This window comes from Prionailurus bengalensis, chromosome E4 (assembly GCF_016509475.1).
Source record: "Prionailurus bengalensis isolate Pbe53 chromosome E4, Fcat_Pben_1.1_paternal_pri, whole genome shotgun sequence".
In the NCBI taxonomy this organism is placed as follows: domain Eukaryota; kingdom Metazoa; phylum Chordata; class Mammalia; order Carnivora; family Felidae; genus Prionailurus; species Prionailurus bengalensis.
Window position 1 is genome coordinate 40,592,666 of NC_057360.1, and position 22,662 is coordinate 40,615,327.

Genomic DNA, 22,662 nt, shown 5'->3' on the forward strand with positions numbered 1-22,662 from the left:
ACTGAGGGACAGACGGAGGGAAGAAGGCGTATTTATTGTGTAGGTACTATTTGTTAGGCAGTCTGTAAGCACTGGCTCATTTAATCCTTACAAGGACCCTAGGAGTTTAGTGTGATTCATCCCATTTTTATGGATGAGGAAACGGAAGGCCATAGTGGTTAAGAGCCCAAGATCTGATAGGTAAGTAGAGGAGAGAGTTGACCTCAGGGCCTTTAACATTTTTTGTCTTTAATGTTTATTTATTTTTGAGAGAGAGAGTGAGCATGCGCACAAGTGGGGGAGGGGGCAGAGAGGGGAGGGGCAAAGAGAGAGAGAATCTCAAGTAGTAGGCTCCATACTGTCAGCAGAGAGCCCCATGCAGTGCTCGAACTCACTAACCGTAAGATCATGGCCTGAGCCAAAGTCAGATGCTTAACCCACTGCGCCACCCAGGGGCCCCCACTTCAGGGCCTTTGGACTCCAAAGCTCAATGCTTTTTCCTCTTTGTTTTCTTGAACGTGAAATGGAGATAACAATGGACTCTACCTTGGGGCTGTTGCAAGAATTACGTGGAATTCTTTGGTTAAAGGTTAGCCTGTGCCTGACACAGTAGGCCTTGCATGTGTGCAAGGCATCATTAGAGGACGGTGACCCTGAAACCACCCACTGGATCTCTCAGATAATATGGGAAGGATGGACTGATCCAAGGTGGGAATCCACGGAGGGATCAGGATCTGCATCCCACGGCTCAGGAATCTAGGCATCTTCTGGAATGTGCTCCAGGTCGGGTCCTCTGGCCAGAGAAAGGCAGGAGTCTGCAGGAGGAAAGTTAACAGGAACGTGGCTGGCAGAGAACTCAGAGGGCAGCAAAATCGCACTGGTTCTGGGATTGAATAAAAAGATGAACCCTCATGGACACTGCAGGGATGAGTGCGTGAATATTGCATGAACCTGCTCTACAGATCGTAATGTCAGGAATCTCTGGGCTTCCGTTTCCCCTTTGGTTAAAAGAAAGCATGAGGTGTTACTTGTATTCAGTGGCCCCTCCCTTCTGCTCTGAAACTCTATGAGTTGTTCTCCAGCTTCTCCCCTTACCGGAAGGTCAGCCTCCTTCAGAGTCCTAACGACAGCCATTCCTGGGGGAGTCTGGCAGAGGAAGGAGAGAGGCAGAGGGCAGAATTGGAAACCATGGAGGGAATGCCCATATGAACCCGGAAGGCCTGACTCCCAGCCCAGTGCTCACTCTTTTTTTTTTTTTTTAATGTTTGTTTATTTTTGAGAGAGAGAGAGAGAGAGACAGAGCACCAGTGGGGGAGGGGTGGAGAGAAAGGGAGACAGAATCTGAAGCAGGCTCTAGGCTCTGAGCTGTCAGCACAGAGCCTGACTCGGAGCTCGGGCCCACAAGCAGTGAGATCATGACCTGAGCTGAAGTCAGACCCTCAACCGCCTGAGCCACCCAGGCGCGCCCCCCCACCCCCGTGCTTACTCTTAACGAACGCACCTGCTGTGTGTGGCCAGGCTGGCTTTGGAATTAGATGGCATGGTGTGTGTGTGTGTGTGTGTGTGTGTGTGTGTGTTGGGGGGGGCTGTGGGAATGGTGGGGGCCCTCTGTGGGCGTCTGGAGCTGGACAGTGCGGGTTGGGGCCGATGGGCAGCTCACGGCTCCCTTCGCATTTTCTCTCCATGCAGAGACCTGAGCATGAACAACCTCACGGAGCTGCAGCCTGGCCTCTTCCACCACCTGCGCTTCCTGGAGGAGCTGTAAGTAGAGGTCTCGTGGGGCTGGGGGTTGGAACTTTGGGACCACTGAGAGCTGTAGGAGCCAGGGCTCCCCAGGAAGAAGGCTGGAGCTCAAAGGAAAGGGGCTTGGGATGCTGTTCTTGATAGCAGGGTATTCAGCCGATGCCTGGGCCAGCTGTGGACCCCGGGTGCTGTTGTGGGGCCACATTGTATATAGGGACTCTGAGATCTAGCTCTTGTCCTTCCTGCAGTCGGCTCTTATTTGCACCTTCTCCCTCTTTCTGTCAATGGCTGCGTCTCTTCCTGGGGGTCATCTTTGACCTGCTCCCATCCCCCACGTCCGGCTACCAGCCACCATCCTGGTGGTTCTTTCTCTGCAGCACCTCTCACCTCTACCCCTTCTTCACTATACCCACTGCTACTGCCCTGGGTGTCCACTCACAGCTGGAGGCTGCACCAGCCTCCCAGCTGAGATCTTCTGCCTTCTTACAAATGTACTCTGCACATCTTCAAGGTGCATCTCACCAGCTCAAGAACCTTCTCTGGCTCCCCATTGCCAAAGGATCCACTTTTTTTTTTTTTTTTTAGAGAAAGAGAGATTATGAGAGGGGGAGAGGGGCAGAGGGAGAGAGAGAGAGAGAGACAGGGAGAGAGAGAGAGAGAGAGAGAGAGAGAATCTTAAGCAGGCATGGAGCCTGACATGGGGCTTGATCCTACGACTCTGGTATCATGACCTGAGCAGAAATGAAGAGTCGGATGTTCAATCGACTGAGCCACCCAGGCGCCCCTAAAAGATCCACTTCTAAGTCCCTCCCCCAACCTGGCCTAAACCTACCTGGCCAACTTTGCTCCACTGAGACCAGTCACGTTCACCATCCTGGTTTCCGCTCCTGCATTTGAGCAGGAGACTTCCGCTCCCACCTGGCATGCCCACCGTCTTTTCCTCCACTGGGGCACAAACCATTCCTCTATCATTGCCAAACACAAGGCCCACTTCCTCCACAAAGTCCCCCCCCGGTTAACGCCTTCCCACGGCTGTTGTTCTCGCGTGCATAAATCTTCTCTTTGGTTGGAGTGCCCAGCCTGTCTGCTGGGGGAAGCCAGGCCAGTCTGCTCCCCATCCTTGCATTCATCCCAGCCCTGTCCCTAACCTCCACCCACCCCCCGCCCCGCCCCCAGCCTGCTCTTTCTTGGTTTTGCACCACTGTCGATCCGCGGGGCTCTACTAAGGTTTGCTTCAACTGCGCAAAGCGTGGGCTCCTGGCTCTGAAAACACTCCCAGTTTCACCTCCACCCCAGCCCCCCTGCTCCCCTAACAGATTTCCCATCTCCACCCTCGACAGTACTCGCCCCAAAGGCAGTCAGCCTGGCCCTGCTGGAGATAGGATCCCATCAACCCCCCAGGGCCACCGCAGGGTTTTCTAGACCACATACTGATTGAGCTCCCCCTCTGTGTGAAAGACAAGCTCAAGGTGCTCGGGAGGAAAACAAGATAGAAGACCTTCCCTCTGCCCTCGGGGAGCTTCCCGGTGAGGCAGCAGATCTGTGCCCAGGAGCTAGTAGGTGGGGTGGCTGCTGAGTGTGGGCGCCTGGGGCATTCTGTGTAAGGAAGGGCTCAGGGTGCGGGTGCGGTGGGCTGGCCCACAGAGAAGGAGCCTTCTTGGTGGGGAGTAGTAAGCCAGTTTTCTTTCTTTCTTTCTTTCTTTCTTTCTTTCTTTCTTTCCTTCTTTCTTCTTTTTTAAAAAAAAATTTTTTTTACATTTATTTATTTTTGAGAAACAGAGTGAGACAAAGCGTGAGCGGGGGAGGGGCAGAGAGAGAAGGAGACACAGAATCCGAAGCAGGCTCCAGGCTCCGAGCTGTCAGCACAGAGCCTGATGCGGGGCTCGAACCCACAAACTGTGAGATCATGACCTGAGCCGAAGTCAGATGCTCAACCGACTGAGCCACCCAGACACCCCGTTTCTTTCTTCTTTTTAAGTTTATTTAATTTGTTGGAGGTGGGGAGGGGCAGAAAGAGAGGGAGAGAAAGAGAATCTGAAGCATGCTCCCGAACCATGAGATCATGACCTGAGCCGAAATGAAGGGTCCAACTGAGCCACCCAGGGACCCCAAGCCAGTTTTCAAAGGAGGTGACAGAATGAGGGGCAGCCAGGGGCCTTCTAAGGTGGAGTGAAAGGCAGGTGTGAAGGCTGAGGAGCTGGGGCAGGTGATCTATACACCCTGAGAACCGAAGGCTGGTCCTTCCACCTTTAGGTCCCTGCAAAGGGCTTGGGCCCATTTTAAAGGTTCCATCTCTAGGACCCTTCCATGGTGAATGCCCACCTCTAGAATCCAAGCTTGGGGACCCCAAATATCATGATGTCTTTCCACACATTTTTGTTTTGTTTTTAAAAAAATGTTTAATATTTATTTATACTTTTGAGGGGGAGGAGGGGCAGAGAGAGAGAGAGGGAGACAAAGAATCTGAGAAGCAGGATCCAGGCTCCAAGATGTCAGTACGGAGCCCGATGAGGGCTCGAACTCACGAACCAACCGTGAGATCATGATCTGAGCCGAAAGTGGACACTTAGCCGACTGAACCACCCAGGCCCCCCCCCTTGTTTTGTTTTTTAAACAACAAATGCCAAATAACAAGATGCTTAACAAAGATATATTTAAAAAAAAGAAAGAAAAAACAGCTTTAGAGGTATGTCAGCCTGTATATCGGCAGCCTCTCTGTAGGAACTGAGGTGCATAATAATGTCACTGGGGACTTGGGAGCTCCCAAGTGCCTTCCGCATCACCCACGGTTCAACTCTGTTCAGTCCGGTTTGGGCATTAAGTATATTCTGTCACATTTGCTCCTTTTAGAACTGGCGATCACCCCATGACAAATGTGGAGACGCCTAATTAGACCCAAATGTTAAGCTAATTCCCAAACCCCATTTCCTAACCCTCCTGGATTAGCGTGGGTTAGCTGTGTCGCTGAGGGCATGGGGAGACAAGGTCCCACCCTGTCTGTGCCCAGCCCTCCCTTGGTGACGGGATGCAGTGCAGTCCGGCAGGTGAGGGCAGTGGTGGGTAATCCAGGTTGGCAGGGGACGGGACGGGACACTGTGGAGCGGGAAGAACAGGACCGTGGAAGTGAGTGAGGTCCGAGTGAGAACACCAAGTTGGGCACTGCCTATCTCTGTCACGCTTAGAGGAAAGAACTTGACCCCTCAGAAATTCCTCCTTTGAAATTTGGGGATAATGCTAGGCACCACACAGGGTAATTGTGAGCGGCGAGAATGGGTGTGTGAGGTATTGAACACATTGTAGATCTCAGCAAGTAGTTTTCACCCCTGCCTTCCCCTCCCAGATCCCCGAGATGCTGACGGAGGCAGTCACCCCCTGTGGGTTCCCTGCCGACATCACTGACCCTTCTTCCTGATTTGCAGGCGGCTCTCAGGGAACCATCTCTCACACATCCCAGGACAAGCATTCTCTGGCCTCTACAGCCTGAAAATCCTGTAAGTATAAGACACCTACCTCCTTCCATCCCAATCCGTGGCTCACTTTGTCCCAGCCAAGACTGTCTCCCACAAGGCCCCCTTCATGTTCGTACGATGAGTGAGGCTGAGAGGACGTAGAGGGAAGTGGGTGCACAGAGTCTGAGGTGGGTAGGAGAGGTTCCTGGGGAGGCACATCACCACAGGGGCTGTTGAGGATCTGGAAGGCTGATCCTGGAGTAGTAGAATGAGCACTTGGAGCTTTCCCGTACTGGTGAGCCACTCCCCAGCGCTGCTACTCCCTCGGCCCTCACTTGACCTACGGATCTTCTTTGTACGGTTGAGCAGGCTGTTGCCTGCACAAGAGCATCTGGCTGAATGGGTAAGAAGGGGGCTTAAATACAGTCCTGTGCCTGGGTTGGGGCCATATCCATCTAGGAAAGAATATCTTTTCCAATTTGTTGTTTATGGGCTAGTAATGGCCCCGCCCCTTGGCCTATGGCTTCAGGCTTTTCGATGATCAACAAACAGTCCATGGTCCATGGCTAAGCACTTTCTTCTTTTTAAAAAAAATTTTTTTTAATGCTTATTTGTTATTTTTGAGAGAGAGCACAAGTGGGGAGGAGCAGAGAGAGAGGGAGACACACAATCTGAAGCAGGCTCCAGGCTCTGAGCTGTCAGCACAGAGCCCGACCCGGGGCTCAAACTCACACACTGCAAGATCACGACCTGAGCCGAAGTCAGAGGCTTAACCGACTGAGCCACCCAGGCGCCCCTAAGCACTTTCTTCTTTTTCATGTTGTCGGTCTCTGACACCTCTGGCCTTTAGCCTCTCTCTGGATCTGCCTCTGAGTCTCTGACTTGTCCTTCCCTCACCCTCTGCGATGCCCTTGGGTCCTCCAGCGTCTCTCCCCAGCCTCAGTCTCCTTGTCACTGCGGCCTTCCTCTTCTCTGTCTTAGACCTTGCTCTCCCTCCCTCCGCCTCTCTGTGCCCCGCCCCTCACTTCTCCTTCTTCCTGCTCCTCCTCTCAGTCTGTCTTGATCCCCATCAACATTGCTGCCCGGGGGTATGGGGAGGCATCCTGAACCAGACGCACAGTGCAAGCAGCCTGCTTGGTGGCGTGTCTGTGCCCAGTGGCAGGCTCAGACCTGCAGCCAGGATTAGAGAGCGGGCTCTGTTTGCTGGGCCTTCAGAAGATGTGAGACTCCTGTCCCGTTCCTAAGTCTCCGGCTTAGAGATGAGCCTCCTCTTTCTTCTTTGCCTGCATTAGGCAATAAATCAAAGCCTTGGAGAAACCGCAAGACTCCCGCCCCCTTTCTGCAAACTGGCGCCCTTGGCTCAGTGAGCTGGGCGGCCAGGAGAGGCTGCTGGTTGGAGCCCAGGACAGCCAGACCTCCCACACCCCGCTCTGCCATTGACCCCCATGTTGCCTCCTCCTTGAAGACCCACCTGGTCCCCCCAAACCCTTGTGTCAGGACTTTGACTGCAGAGTTCTCTACTTTAGAGATGAGTTGGGTGGTCTTGGGAGCTTATTCTCTGACCCGAGTGCTTCACAGCAGGGGATTCTTCGTGCATCTGGGCAGGAAGTACTTTCTGATGTCTCCTGTTGTTGCTTTTGCTACAGTGTCCTTCCATTTCCAGACCCGTAAGAAAACTAGAGCCGTAAAGCCCACCATCAGCAGAATAATCTCTTTTTGTCCCGGGAGACTGTCACTTTAGCTGCTGCCCTGTCTTCTCTGGGTCTGGGACTCTTACCCGAACTGCGTCTTCCTTTCTCTGAGGCCTGCCTCTCCCTGCGGGACACTCTGCCTCCTTGCTCTCAAAAGCGAAGGACGAAAAAGGGAAGGGGGGCTCCCTCTCCGGTCTTCTCCTAAGTGACTCTGGCAGACGCCTCCCTCTGTCCTTCCCACCGCAGCCCCACGCCTGACCTGGAGGTATTGCTCTTGGATCCTCTCCTTCCTCTGCTGGTTTTCCAACTCTTCAACCCCACAGGCTCTGGTCACCAGGCTGGCACTGAGAGAACCAGCGCTGCGGGGAATTTCCAGCCTCAGGCCTTTTCTCAAGACCACACGTGGGCAGGGGCACCTGGGTGGCTCAGTCGGTTGAGCGTCCGACTTCAGCTCGGGTCATGATCTCACGGTCGGTGAGTTCGGACCCTGCGTCGGGCTCCGTGCTGACAGCTCAGAGCCCGGAGCCTGCTTCGGATTCTGTGTCTCCCTCTCTCTCTGCCCCTCCCCTGCTCATGCTCTGTCTTTCTCTGTCTCAAAGATAAATAAAAACATTAAAAAAAAAATAATAATAATAAGACTGTATGGGGGCATGTGTGTCCTGTAGAGTTATGACGGCCCAGACCCTGCTCCTGCATCTGAGCTGTCCTGAGGGGAGCACAGTTTTTGTTGCTGCAGGTGTGTGGGAAAGCGCCTGCCCCCCTGAGGGCACCTGCCCTGTGTGCCCTGTCAGGGTGAGGGCACAGCTGAGGCCAGAGCTCCTGTATCCTGACCCACAGTCTCAGGGTGTGGAGCTGGCCCCTAGGAGGCTGTCATGCCCTAAATGGCTCCTGCCTCATACAGAGGAAGCAGAAAGGGCAGAAAGAGAGAGAGAGAAGGGAGAGAGGAAGGGGGAGAGAGGAAGAAAGGGAGAGAAAGAGGGAGATAGAGAGGGAGGAAGAGAGAGAGAGAGAGAATGAGTGAGGGCAGGAGGGAGGGAGAGGGAGAAGAAGAGAGAGAGAGGGTGGGAGAGAGAAAGAGGGAAGAAGAGAGGGAGAGAGGGAGGGGGGTAGAGAGAGGAAAGAGGGAGGGGGAGAGGAAAGGAGAGAGAGAGAGAGAGAGAGAGAGAGAGAGAGAGAGAGAGAGTCTATGCATGTGTGTGCCCCAGCTGCCTCTTCCCTCACAAGTTTCTTCCCCCACAGCTGCCCCCCTCCCAGAGAGCTGCGTGAGGCTTGAACCTTGGTGTCTTTGCTGCTGAGGCCTGCACCCCTGTCTATGTTAGGCTGGTCTGGGCCATCCAGAAAGACTCCTGTTGGGCCTCGGTTGCTTCTCAACAGACCCAGACCTGGGAAACAGAGGGGTTTGACAGTTCAAGGACTTGCCTCCGCTCTGTGCCCTCAAGAGGCTGGGCGAGAGATTTTCCCCAGACTCTCTACTCCTGGTTTGAGCCCCCAAATCTCTGGGAGGCTGTGGCTTGGGGTTCCTGGCTCATGCCATGTTGTTAAAGATTGAGGCTGGAAAAGGGCATCGGGCTGCCTCCAGGAGCCGGGGCTCAATCCCAACGGAAGCCCTGGCCTGAGGCCACAGAGGGGTGGGGAGGAGTGAGTACCTCTCAGGCCCCGCCCCTGAGGGCCTCTCGTGTGGCCCTCATCATGCTGTAGTGGGTGGTCTTATGTTGACGCAGACTGTGCTTACTCTCCTGGCTGGACAGCAGCCATGCCTGGCCCAGAATTAGGGCTCCACTGGTGTTGATGAAATGAACGAACGGACCTAGGGAGGAGAGACTTGTGAGTTGTTTTGCGGGACCCTTCCCCTTGGCTCATGGGAGAAGGCTGCTGGAGGCTCCAGGAACCCAGGGAGACCCTCTGAGCCTTTCTTCTCCAGCAGGTGGGGCCTACTGTCCTTGTCCTGTCAAAAGACTGGATGTCCTGAAGTGGGTCTCGTGAGCAGCAGATCCCAGAACAGGTGCCATGGAGGACACTCAGGCTTCCTCTCCCTGGGCATCAGTTTTCTTACCTTTAAAAAGCGGATCCTGGAATACATTTTCCAACATGTTTACCTGGAGAAACTTAAAACACAAACACCTTGTGTGGAAGTCCTGAAAAATAAGACAGGGGAGGGAGGATATAAACTGGATGAGGGGGGTGAGTAGAGCCCAGGCTCTAGCTTGCCTGCCCACCCCAGTGACCCCAAGGCCCCTCCACAGAACCAAAGGAAGGACCTTTGTCAACCCACTGGTGGATTGCCTCTCTGGAACCTTCTAGCTATTCACACTCATGGTTCCTGTCCCCAGATGCCTCTCAGGCCAGACAGATGTTTCCCAGTGGTGCTTCCCAGGTGACCCAGGGAGCGGTCTAAGGGCTAGACTTCCCCTAGACTAATGATTGTTCATTAGAGGCGCCCTTGCAAAACTTATGCCTAATGTCCCCTCACCCAGAGATTCGGCCCCGGAGAGTAATCGGGCTGCACTGTGGTCTGGACACTGGGATTTAGGAAAAGCTTCCCAGGTGGTTCTAATGCACAACCAGGGGTGAGACGCAGTGCGTTAGACAGACTCTGGCTCACCAGACAGAACGAGGGCCAGTGAGAGAAGCAGGGAAAGGTGCTCCCGAAAGCAGTGGCCTAGGAGATGGGACATGGGCCCTACGCCTGATTCTGCCATTAGTTTGCTTTGTAACTGAGGGCAGGTCACTTTTTTTTCTTTTTTTTTTGCTCATGTGAATTTGGTTTTCATGAACAACCCATTTTCTGTAAACATCGCATCTAAATAGCCCCTGCCTCGTCATTTGGAAAGCAAAAGGGCTCTTCCCTTCTAAAGGTACTTCCAGCTTTGACAATCCACTTGTGGTTCAGTAGAGGGGTGATGGCTGGGAAATGAGGCCAGGGACAGCAAGGGAGAGAGCGGCAGAACCGCCAGCCGCCATGGCGACCTTCAGCTTAGTGGGTTTTGATTCCATGAAAGCGAAGACTTTCTTGACACACAGACCAGACTGCCTGGCATGGGATGAATCGTCTGGAGAGGCACCGATTTCCCTGGCACTTGGAAGGGTGATTAAGTGCCCTGTGAAGATGCTACAGCATCTGGGTTGGGAGGGAGGTACAATTCGGGGAACTTCAAGATCTTTCTGGATCTGGGATTTGACAGAGGAAAGGGCAGGGGGATCTGAGGGGGTAACGGGGGTAGAGATGCATTGCCAAGCTCAGGGGAGGCCCGTTCTGCCTGCAGAGGGGCTAGATGCAGCCTCTGGGGCCCCTGGAGGGGGTGGGCGTCCCTTCCTGTTTGCCCAACCATCATGTCTCTTGTATCCTTGCTCGAGGCATCCTGAGGCCTCTGGGTGAGAATCAGGGCAAGTCAAGTGAAGTTTCCACTCCTTATTTTATTTACTTATTTATTTATTTTTTTAAGTTTCCACTCTTGCGATGCCAGAGGTCAACATGTCTGGAAGAAATACTAAGCAGGGCAGAGGGCAGGAAATGTCCTGGGGCACTGAATATTGTAACTGAGTGAGGTTTTCTGCATCGGTCTGGTAGCCTCTTCCTTTGAAAGATGAGGAAATTGAGGCCCAGAGAGGGCAAGTGACCTACTCACGTCATCTAGTACGTGATAAAACTATTTGATCATGGTAATAACAGCTGACACGTGACTGAGCTCTTCCTTTGTGTGAAATACGGCTGTAAGTGCTCTACAGGGGTTATTTGGTTGAATCCGTTTAATCAGTGCCCACGGTCATTAGCATTATCCCCAATTAACAGAGGAGGAAACTAAGGCCCGCAGAGTTTAAGTAGTAGCTTGCAGCTATCACACAGCTGGAGAGAGGCAGCGTTGAGGACACAAATCCAGGGCTGTGGGACTTCAAAGCCTGCAGTGTGTCTGTTATACTGTAAGGAAGCCTGGGAGGCACAGGTTTAAATTCTACCTTTGAGGCAACACTGTAATTGGAAAGGTCCCATCTTGTGCTGTGTGGAATCTGGTTGGAGGGGCCAGTGGAGGCGAAGAGACCTTCAGGAGCACAGGGTATGAACAGGAAGGGGCCCTGCTTGGCCCTCTCTTCAAGCCACACTCACCCAGCCTCGGGGCAGGGAGGACCTCACTCCCAAGCCCCCGGTTCTCCGCGCTCAGGGTCTGTCTCTTCTCTTCTTCCCCCTTCCTCGGCTTTGCCTGACTCAGGGGCTCTTCTCAGGCTCCAGGCCGTGCCCACAGCGAGGGCAACAGTCTTGTTCTTGTGGTGCTGTGGTTTGGTGCATGTTTGGGATTCTTCTGTATCTAGAAAAGGAGTTCAGGAGAGATAACAGGTGTGGCTCTGACCAGGACAGTCACAGAGGAGGCATCAGTAACTACTTAGGCGCATCATCTTACCGCTAGGCATCTTCTGGCTGTCGCTGTCCCCTGCCGTCATGGCAGAGGCCATGTGTGTAACGGTTAGGGGCTTGGACTCTGGGACCAAACCCTGTGGGATAAGTTTGAGTCAATACATACAAAGCTCTACGACCAGGCACATTAGCTGTTACGGTTTTTCAGCTTAAAGCTTAGGAAATGAGCTACTTTTCCGGGAGCGTGGTGATCGTACCTGAGCGATCCTGAGCAAGATGCCTCTCTCCTCTGAGCCTTCCCCTCTGAAAGATGGGTTGACAAGTCGCCTAAATGGGAGGATGGGTGACATAGCTGGCACGCAGTAGGGCTCACTGAATGCTCATTCACTCCAGGTTCCCGAGGCACCCGGCCCTAGTCTCTGGGGCCGTGCCTGGCCCGGGTGGCACAGGGCAAGGTGCTGTGAGGGCAGCCCGGGTTGGGGGAGGGCCCACTCACTCCGTCTGGGGCACTCGGTAGCTTCCTTCCTTATTCCCCCCTATTTCCTGGACTCCAGAGCGCCTGCACCCTATGTGCCCCCCTCGTCCTCATTTCTGGGGCCCAGCTCTCCAGGCCTACAGGTAAAGAGCGTTCAGATGGCAACTGCCAGGGGCTTTTTTTCCCTCCCTTAGATATAGGCAGGCAGGATCCTTGCTCAGCGCCCCCTGTCTTAGATTCCCTGTGCCTTGCTCAAACCTTTGAAGGCCAGCTGTGATGCCTGGGGAATGCTGGGGTCAACAGTGCCACCCAGAGGGACAACCCAGGCCTCCGTTTCTCCCCTCTGCGTGCTCCCTGACCCTCTGCCCTGTGCATGAGGTTTCCCAGGTGCCCAGAAGAGCTCCAGGACTCTTACCTATGGGGTCGTCCTGGGGACCTGCGGCCAGGCCAGTTCTAGAGGAGCAGCCTGCCTCTGACATGCTGATCCGGGGTGCCTCAAATTGTTTCTGTAGACACAGATTCCACAAAAATATATTTGCCTGGGCCCCTGCCACCCCGGGGGGGGGGGGTCTTGCCCTCATCCATATCCTCCCGTTTCCCAAAGACATCTTCAGTTTTTCAGGTGCATAGACAGGGAAACATGCCTGGGGAGAAAGCAGACATCTCCCAGTATCCTTCCTGACCAAATCGTGACAGAATTGCAAGTGTGCTGACGTCCGCCTCTCGCTGCTTCCCCAACTGTCTCCTCTGCTTCTTCTCCACGGTCCTCTTCAGCCCTGCCTCGTCCCAGAAGCCCTCCTGAGACACCCTCCCAGCCCCCTGCACGGTCCGCAGTGCCTCGGTAGCCTCTGACACCCCACTAACGGGGCAGGGCACAGGACACTCTGGGGCACGGCAGCTGGGGCAGGAGGGAGGGGTGTGGCACGGGTCAGGGGTGGAGGGAGGATCCCCCAGCTCCGCGCACGCTGTGGGGGTCCTCCAAGCCCTTTCCTCCCCTTACAGGATGCTGCAGAACAACCAGCTGGGAGGAATCCCCGCAGAGGCGCTGTGGGAGCTGCGGAGCCTGCAGTCTCTGTGAGTCACTGGAGGGCTGGGCTGGGGCGCCAGCTTCCTGGGGCCTGACTCACAGTCCCAGGCCCCCTGCCTCGTCTTCCCCTCCTTTCTGTGCCCCCCCCCCCCCCCCCCCGTTCTCACCCCATGTTCCAGACAGAAAGCTGCTCCAGGCTTTGGATTTTTTCGGGGGTTTTGTTGTCGACAGCGTGTGTATGTGTACTCTTGCATTCGGGAAGGAGGGCTCTAGGCCCCCACCGGAGGACTGTGGGAACGGGGCCTCCCTAGGTGGGGCCACCGGGACAGCGGTCCTGGGGTGTCTGGCTTTCTGCCATGGAGCCCCGGGGGCGGAGGTTGGAGATTGCCGCCTCAAAGAAGTGTCAGGAAGGAGCTCTCTCCCCCCACCCCACCTAAACGGCTCTAGTCCCCAGGGCTCGGGGGCAGGGCTGGGCTCAGACACCCATTTCCCCTACTTGGGGGTGGGACTGCATTGAGAGTCTCACTGGCCACCCAGGACAGAGCCATCGCTTCAAGGAGCCCTGCAGTTCCTTTCTCACCCAGTAGGGGCATCATGGAGGCAAGACTGAGTCCAAGGGCGGAAGCACAAACAGGTGCTATCTAGTGATTTAAGCCCGCCAGCTGTGATCCTCTGGGCCAGGTGCTGCCTTTTATTCACACAGTGCACATCGCAGGGCCTGGGTCATAGCCGGTGCCTAATACGTGCATGCTGAGCCAACTGAATTTTCAAGTACATCCTCCATCTGATGGGAGAGTAAACAGATGTTTGGGGGAGAAATCATAATTGAGAGACAGGAGTGGGCCTAACATTTAGCCATGAGGGAAACTGAGGCACAGTGAACCTGCACTGTCAGCACGAAGGCCTCTGGCATCCTTGGCCTGTGGGTTCTGTCATGGTCCCTGCCCAGTCCATGGGTGTAGGAGGCAGACAACTCTGAACTGTCCTGATTGTCCTCAGGTGGAAGGACAAAGGAGGTGGGAAAGGTGGCTTTCCTTCTCCTAACCAATATTCAGGCCCCCTGACACCATAGACAGAGGGGCCCAGCCGTGGGGGCCCTGGCCAACTCTCTGTGCCACACCCACCCAGAGTCAGGGCTTCCCTCTCCTACCCCTGCCCTGGACATTCCCTACCCTCCTGCTTCTGTGTCTGCACCCCAGTGCCCCCAGCTGCCTGATGGGCCCGCCCCTGCCTCCCCTCATTCTCTCACCTTCCCACCTTCCATCCCAATAAGTGCTGGGCCTCTGGCTCCAGGCACATTTTCTCCCTCCATCTAGGTCACCCCTGAACAGGGCCAGGCAGCCCAGCACCAGAAGATCAAAGGCCAGCAAAACCTGTGCTTGGTCTCCACACCCGAGGGCAGACTAAACATTTACTTAGGGCACCAGCAAGGCAGGGGCAGCCAAAAATGGAGGGATGCCTGTGTGCAGATTCTGACATTTCATCCAAAGCATCAAAGAGGTATTTATAGGGAAAAACATTAGACTTTTGCTGGACTTCACACTTATTTTAAGGTTAAGTTTTGTTGGTTTGTTTGTTTAATTGTGAATCACATCTTTTGCCTGCTTAGTGATTCCAAAGGTCTCATCTTTCAGACTTAGGCATGATGCTTTGGGGCTATAAGGCAGTTTCTTCTGCACTTTCTGAGAAATGGGCAGATCCGGTGGCTGGGGGGAGCTAGGTAAAAGACTTCCACCTGCAGCGCTATCACTCCCCATTGTCTGGGTGGGTCAGGGCAGGGGACAGAGGCCCAGTCCCGTCCTCCCACAGTTTAAAGGCACATGAATAGATTTTTGCCCCTTGCAATCCATCCTGTGAGAGAGCACTGGCCTGTGAGGCAGAGAACTTGGTTTCAAGTCCTGGCTCTGATCCTCACTATTGTGTCACTTACCCTCTCTGTGCCTCAGTTCTTCCACCTTCAAGTTGGGGATAACTACCTTCCCTGCCTATCTCACAGAGTTGTCAGGACGATCTAATATGTAGTAAACGTGAGAGGGATTTGTAAACAGAAGACTCCACACAGCTGCAATGCGTGGTGATGCTGTTAGGCTCTCATTCATTTACTTAGCCAGTGATCCATTCATTTTATACACATTTTCGAGGCTTTGCAACCTGACTTGCCTCTTGAAGGATTAGTAAGCATCAACCAGGTGAAGAGTCAGGAAGGGACATTCCAGGCAGAGAGAACAGCACATGCAAGGACACGAAGATAAGGAACCAAGTAAATCCTAGAGACTCTACAAGGCAGTGAGTTTGGCTGCACTGTGTGTGTGTTGGGAGACCGGGGGTGGGGGAGGGCAGTGGTGGAGAGAGATCTGGAATGAGCAAGAGGTAATGCCTCACCAGTAGCCATGAACCTTGTGAAGGATTTGGCCACTGGTGAGCCACAGAAGAATTTCTAGCAGGAGAGCAAGGTGATAGAGTCTGCATCGTCGAAAGATTACTTTGGCAGCCGTTACGGAGGACAGCCTGGAGGTGTGGAGCCAGTGAAGGGGCTGGTAAGCCAAGGGGGCCCGATAGCAGCTGAAGAAAGGCAGGGGTAGTGGGCGTAAAAGACGTTGATGGACTCTAGAGTCAGATGTTCTGGGCCGGCTCCTTCGCTTACCACCTGTAGGACCTTGGGCGGGTTAACTTCTGTGTTTTCATTTCTTTGTTAGTAAATTGGAGGTGGCGTCTCTGTACCTCGATAGGCCAGGAGGAAATGAGTTAATATACATTAAAAAAAAACCCAACCAGTATCTTTTGTTGCTACTACTGCAGTTATTATTGCTAGTAGTATGGACTAGATGTGAAGTGGGGGTTGGAGGAGAGGAGGAATCCATTTGATAGCCGTGTCTCTGGCTTTCACATCTGGGTGGCCAGAGAGGCTGGTCACTGAGAGCCTGGCACACAGTAAGAGCACAGTAAGAATATGAGTGAGTCGTGAGCCCCAGAGGATGAGCGCTCTGGGGAGGGGCACAGGGAAAGGGGAGACACCGAGGTCCTTGGGGACCTATTGAATTTGAGGTACCTGTGAGTAAGGTGAGTAAGCATCTCAGACAAACTGGAAAGGGGTCACTCTACATGTATGACATCACTCTGTGTGTGTGTGTGTGTGTGTGTGTGTGTGTGTGCTGGGGAGAAGAGGGGGAGTGCATAACCCAACTCGAAGGTTCTATTTGTAGGGGTTATATCCTGAGCTGTTGGAAGCTGGGGACCTCTAAATGAGGCTCCGTCCTATGAATTCAGGCCCCTCTGTCTCAGATAGAGACAGTAAAACCAGCCCACGTGGCTAGGTTGAAAGGAGAAGGTGAGAACAAATGACAATTGTGGGAGGCCCTCCATGTGTCAGTGCTACATGACATGTTTTATGTACGTGATCCGATTTCCTTCTCACCAAACCTCCTCTTTAATATGGGCCACCTCTGTTGGCAGATGAAGAAATAGAGGCTCACGGACTCTTCCAAGGTCAGAGTTAGCGAGTGGGAAAAGCAGGGCTATCCCCCAGGGATGTTAGGCTCCAAAGGCTGTGCCCTTTCCATCATGGCTGCAAGGAAAGCAAGTCACTTTTGGTGGCTGTCACTGGGTGGTCCTCCCTCCCTCCTGACAAATACCAACAACTAGAAATTTCCTCCTTCCTGTAGGAAGTCAGTGGATCAGGGAGGTAGTATATAGGAGACACATCCCTGCCCATGCCAGGTGGTACATCCTTCCCAGAGCACCTAGGGGCTCAGGTCCCTGGAAAGGGCTGTTCCTCACCTCCGAAAGGGAGGGTCCCTGCACAGACTCTTGTGGACATTCCTGGAACCACAGAGAAGGTTCCGTCCCGTGGTTCACTTTCTACCTGCTAGAACCAGATACCGGGGAGTAGAAAGTGGGTTTGGATTAGTCAGGAGTGGGGTTAGGTTAGGGGATAGGGCCCTAGGTAAGCAGTTGCACATGGTGCATGGGCTGTTTGGCTTGGCACCTGGGTGGGTAGGACCCAGCCCCACAATACCACCTCCCTGGATACACTTGCTTCTTCCCCAACCAGTGTGGGAGGGAGAGGATGGCAATGCCAGATGTGTCACGCCAGGCTTGAGCCAAGGCCAAGAGAAACCACGGGAAGCCAGTGGAGCCTGGGGGAAAATAGAAACTGGGTGGGGGTGAGGCAGGGCAAGGGGGAGAGTGCATGGAAAAGCAGAAAAACAGCCCAGAAAGACCTCAGGACTGGGCTGGGGCGGGGCCCAGGAAATGCAGGCTGGCGGGTCCCTGGAGAAGAATCAGAAAAGCACAGTGGCAGGAATAAAGGGGAGAAAACAGGAAAACAGCTCAATCTTGGACACCCTACGGGGAGAAATGCATAATTGCAAAGGACAGCCACATGAAACTGGCCAACATTGTGCCGGGCTGGGGAAATTAATCAAGAGCAGTGCCAGACTCCAAACTGAAACCCAAGTTAGAACCACCACAACCCTCTCAGCGCAAGCCAGCCAATCTAAAACACATTGGCTGCCTGCTTCGGAGGGGGAAGAGATGGAGAAGTCAGAGGTGGACAGACGTATGTGGGGGTAGGGACGTGCCTGTGTGCATGGGAAGGCAGCTGGGCTCAGGGTGATGTGGGAAGGGAGGAGCGGCTCCCACTTATCACACTTCAAAATGCTGAGCACATTCATATCTCATATAATCCTGAAATCCCTATAAAGTAGCTTCTATCATTCTCATTTTATAGATGGGGCAACTAAAGTCCAGAGAAGTTAAGCAACTTGCCCAAGATCACACAGCTAGAATGTCACTGAGCTGGCATTCTACTGCACTACAGATTCCAAAGTACCATATTCTTAACCTCCATCTCTTAACACGGCCTCTAAGACACAATGCTTTAGGATCCAGAGACCTGGATTTAAGTCCTGGCTCTGTCACTAAGAAGCAGCGAGGCCATGGACAAGTCTCCTCCCCTCTCTGAGCCTAAAGTTCCCTCTCTTTAAAGTGGGAGGGTCAAATGAAGTGACTGGCAGACAGGTGTCCCCAGAGGAAGGGTGTCATGTTCCAGAGATACAAGAATGTCCTAATGGGGTTACTGACCCTGTCTCTCCATCGCTTATGATTGCTGTGTGCTTCCTCTCTCCGGGTCTCTGTTTCTCTCTCTGTGCAAATGGAGAGCATCCTTCTGAACGCTTCTGGCCTCCTGGGAATCTGTGAGGGGGAATGAGGAGGAAAGGCTTGAGCTTCTCCAGGAGAAAACGGTGAAACCATTCTGGCCAGTGCCAGAGGTTCTGTGAGGACAGGGGTTAGAAAAGGTGAAACAAGGGGCTTTTGAGCAGGTCCCCCTCATTCCATACCTCTGACTGCCCTCCAAGGGACAGTTGTCCCCCAGACAGACGACCACAGCCAGACTGATAATAACCAGCCCTTAAATGGCACTTTGCCTGTGTGAGGGGCTCCTACTTCTTACGTCTCTTACCCCTTATGGCACTCCTTTAGGATGCTTACTCGTAGCTGTCTCATCGCCCCATTTCATAGATGAGCAGACCACTGAGGCACAGGGGGGTGATATGACTTGACGAATGTTCTCGCAGCGAGTATAGAGCAGCGCCATGGGCAAAACTCAGGCAGCCTGGCCCAGCATCTACGCGCATAACTGTGGTTCTGGGCTGCCTCTCAAGACCAGTTCTGAGGCTGCTGAGCAAGCAGATGACAAGCCTTCAGGAATGGTCATCTCCGGCATTCTGGGGACCAAGATGTTTCCAGAGCACCTGCTCCCAGGGTTGGCTTTGGGTTGTGCGCTCTGCTGTTGTGGTGGGGGGGGGGGGGTGCAGCGGGAAGCCTGGATTGGGCTGTTTCAGTCCTTACACTGGGAGTTCTAGGGTTGAATGGAGCCCAGTCTGGGCTGCTCTAACAAAGCCCCATAGACTGCGTGGCCTGTAAACAGTGGGAATTTATTTCTAACAGTTGTGGAGGCTGGAAGTTTGATATCAGTTTGCCAACACGGTTGAGCAGAAGGGTGAGGGTCCTCCCCTGAGTTGCAGACGGCTGACTTCTTCCACCCTCAAGTTTGGCAGAGCAGAGACAGGACACAGGCTCTCTCCTGACACTTATGGGGGCACTAATCCCATTCTCGAGGGCTCAACCCGCATGACCTTACCGAATCCTAATCACCTCCTACATCCATTACTCTTCAGCCCATAACAAGGGGAGAGTGTTGGTTGCCTGGGGAAGCTGGGGCTGATTATTTGGCTTCAGCATTGATCCCTAGAGACCCTTGGCTTTCATCATAACCCCCAGACTCCTGGAGAGAGGGCCTGAAGCTGGTTGTGCCTAATAACAATCTACTTGTGCGGAGACTCAAGATCTTTCTAGGGGCCTCTGGGTGGCTCACTTGGTTAAGCGTCTGGCTTTTGGTCTGGGCTCAGGTCATGACCTCACAGTTTGTGGGTTCAAGCCCCACATTGAGCTCTGCACTGACAGCACAGAGCCTGCTTGGGATTGTCTCTCTCTCCCTCTCTCTTTTTGCCCCTTCCCTGCTCACTCGCATGCTCTCTCTCTCAAGATAAACAAACGTTAAAAAAAGATCTTTCTAGAAGCTTTTCATGAGGAACAGTTTTTTTCTATGTTACCCTTGCAAGGAGTTGCATCTGCATTTACGGCCCATTTTACAGACACACCTGAGAGGGAAATTTCTCTGCTCAAGATTCCCCAGTGGGGTAGAGTTAGAGTCAGGCATGGAACTAAGTAGGGTCTTCTTGTGGTGAGGGTAGTAGAGCCTGGCCATGACTTACCTTACCACTCACAGCCTCGCTGAAGCAGATCTTTAAAAAGCCCCAGTGGAAGGCCTGGGGGATTTTAAAAGAGCCAGTTACACATAGGACTGGAGAATTCCCTCAGGGAGGCATTTTCTCAGCTCTCCTCAGCACCCTGGGAAGGAGGAGGCCATCACTAGGGGAGGGGGGTTGTTGAGGAAGGTGCTTTTGGGGGAGAGAATGGGCCAACACAGTCATGAATAGAACTTGTAGAATAGTGGTTCTCAAAGTGTGGTTCCCAGGACCAGCAGCATCAGCATCACGTGGGAACCTGTTAGAAATGCACATTCTCAGGCCCCACCCCAGACCTACTGAATCAGAATCTTTGGTCCAGAGGGACCAGCAATCTGTGTTTTAAGAAGTCCTCCAGGGCACGTGGGTGGCTCAGTTGGTTAAGCATCTGACTTCAGCTCAGGTCATGATCTCATGGTTCGTGGGTTTGAGCCCCGCATCGGGTTCTGTGCTGACCGCTCAGAGCCTGGAGCCTGCTTCGGATTCTGTGTCTCCGTCTCTCTCTTGTTGAAGAAGAAGAAGAAGAAGGAGGAGGAGGAGGACGAGGAGGAGAGGAGGGAGGAGAAGGAGAAGGAGAAGGAGTCCTCCAGGGGATTCCATGCACACTGAAGATTAAGAACCAATCCGGAAAAAAAGAGATGTATTTGTTTCCTTGGGCTGCCATAGCAAATTGGGTGGCTTAAAACAACAGAAATTAATTCTCTCGTAGTCCCGGAGCCCAGAAGTCTGAGATTAAGGTGTCAGCAGGGTCGCTTCCAGCTTCTCTTGGTGTCTAGCATTCTTTGGGGCCACATCATCCAATCTCTGCCTTCTATCTTCACGTGACCTTCTCTTCTCTTTGCATCTCTCTCTGCTCTCCTATCAGGACACTTGCCATTGGATTTAGGGCCCACCCACATAATCCAGATGATCTCACCCTGAGAGCCTTAATTACATCTGCAAAGACCCTTTTCTCCAGGGAAGGTCTCATTCACAGGTTCCGGGAACTAGGACATGGGCTTACATTTTAGGGAGCCGCCCTTCAACAGGCTACAAGGAGGAAGGTGGACAGTGGAGAAGAGCGAGCGAGCCTGCATCCTATGGGAGAGTGCATGGGGTGAAGAGCTGAGGGTTGAGTCAGAATGAAAACAGAGGGCTTAGAGGGAGCAGTAGCCCATGGGCCAGCGGTGCAGGCATCTGGCAAAGTAAGGTCCAAGGCTGGCAGGCTGCGGGGAGAATAAGGCCCTGAGGTCAGGGCAGTGCTGATCCGAATCCCATTCTGAAGATGTCCAGTCTGCCATGGAGAAGCTCCCAAGCTGCCCCTGAGCCCATCAGGTGATCTAGTGAATATTGGAAGTGCCACCCAACTTGCCTGCCAGCCAGAAAGGGCCCTGAGGCCCAGCCATGCTGTGGGGCCCAGCTGAGGGGTCCCCAGAGACGCACCGAGATGGCAGATGGCCTCCCTGGCACAGCTATTTCGGGCTCCGTGATTATATGCTACTGTATTTGGATCTCCTCAAGGTTCCGGGAGTTGATTACTACATTCGTCTGGGGCAGAGGCCTCTCTGAGGTGGGTGGGTGGGCGGGCACGCGGGCAGCCCCCTGCATATGATGAAGCTCTGAACATGGGTAATTTGGCTCCTGGAGAGTCTAGGAGAGTGTCCGTGGTGGGCTGGGCCCTGGGATTCTGTGGAGGTTTTTTCGGCCGTAAATGCTGGTCTGGGATAGAGTTGGCCCAAGCGGGGCCACCCAGGAGCAGTGTGGTGCCTTGGCCCCATGGGGAACACCTCAGCCCAGACTTGTGGGTGTCCTCACCCTCCTGCCTCCTGAGTCCCATGGAGCTCTCCCAGGCTCAGGCCTGAGAGATCTGAAAGAGGCAGGAGCACCCCAAGTAGCAGTGTGGGAGCGCATAACTCAGAGGTGGTTTTGGTGCACGTGGGCCCCAGGTGGAGCCAAGAAGTGGGTGACCCCTTCCCCCATGGAGAGAAGACAGAGGCAAGTTTCCTTCCTCCTGTATTAATGCCCTCACTGAGCAGCTGACATCAGGGCAGAGCCCTGGTCTGGGTTCTGGGTATGTCTAGAGGAAAGAGGATATCCAACCACTGGTGCCCATTCATCCATCGATCCATCCATCCGTCCGTCCATCCATCCATTGGTTTGTTTGTTTAGGCTTTGCTGAGTGCCTAGAACTGTAGCAGAAAAGTTCCTGAGACCAGTCCTAAAACAAGGGCCTGCCTTTCAGTGGCTCGTGGTTTGTTGTGGGAATATCACACACACACAGACACCCATCTTTACCCTGCCCCTCCCATACACTGTGGTCTTAAGCTTCTAAGACAGAAAGTCAGTGCAAGTGAACATGATATAAAATTAGTGTATGAAAGCAAAACGGGAGTTGATGAAAATGATGAAAACCAGGTGAAGCCCAGTAGGGGCGTGATAAGAATCGTCCTGGTAGTTAATGTTTGTTGAACACTTACTATGATACCCGGTTCTAGGCTAATGCTTAGCAGACATCACCTTTGTTCCTTGCAACAAATCTCTATAGGAGGTACCGTGATTTTCATTTTATAGAACAGAAAGTTAAGGTTTGGGGAGTTGATCACAGAATTGATAAATGGTTCGTCTGAATTCCAAACCGATGTGTGTTCTTGACCCCGATCCTAGACTGTGCGGAAGGGCAGCTGTGAGGGATCTCAGAGGTCTGTTCCTATGGTCATCTGCCCCATGACACTGAGGCAGACCCAGGTCTGGGAACTGCGGTTCTGACCCTCACTACTCCACGTGTGGCTCACGGGCCAGCAGCACTGGCATCATGGAGCCGTGGGAGAATGTTAGCTCTCAACCTTCACTCCAGACCTAGTGGCTCGGAATCTGCGTTTTAACAAGACCCATCCTTTTACCTTCTAGGCAATTGGTATGCAGTTAAAATTTGAGCATCACTGTTCTTTTTGTCCAAGAGCTCCTAGGGCATGCGGCTCCTCCCTGGACCCCAGTTAAGATGGGCCACAATCATTCTAAGCCTTCCATTCACCACCCCCCGCCCCCGGCACTGCCCACCATGTATGCAAAGTCCTCAAGCCTTAAACCACCCCCCCTTTTTTTTTTTGGTCCCCTGCAATCCCTTGCACATATGGGTGGAAACACAAGGTTTGGTTGTGGACC

At 53.5% G+C, this 22,662-nt stretch overlaps 1 protein-coding gene across 2 annotated transcripts in view; it reads left to right on the forward strand.

Moving 5' to 3' along the window:
- LGR6 (leucine rich repeat containing G protein-coupled receptor 6) overlaps positions 1-22,662 on the forward strand; it is a 119,746-nt gene that overhangs the window by 25,732 nt on the left and 71,352 nt on the right. For both annotated transcript variants that reach the window (XM_043569535.1, XM_043569536.1), the window contains exons 2-4: positions 1,669-1,740; positions 5,142-5,213; positions 12,688-12,759. In XM_043569535.1, coding sequence (XP_043425470.1) covers positions 1,669-1,740; positions 5,142-5,213; positions 12,688-12,759 — 216 coding nt within the window. The remainder of the gene's footprint in view (positions 1-1,668; positions 1,741-5,141; positions 5,214-12,687; positions 12,760-22,662) is intronic.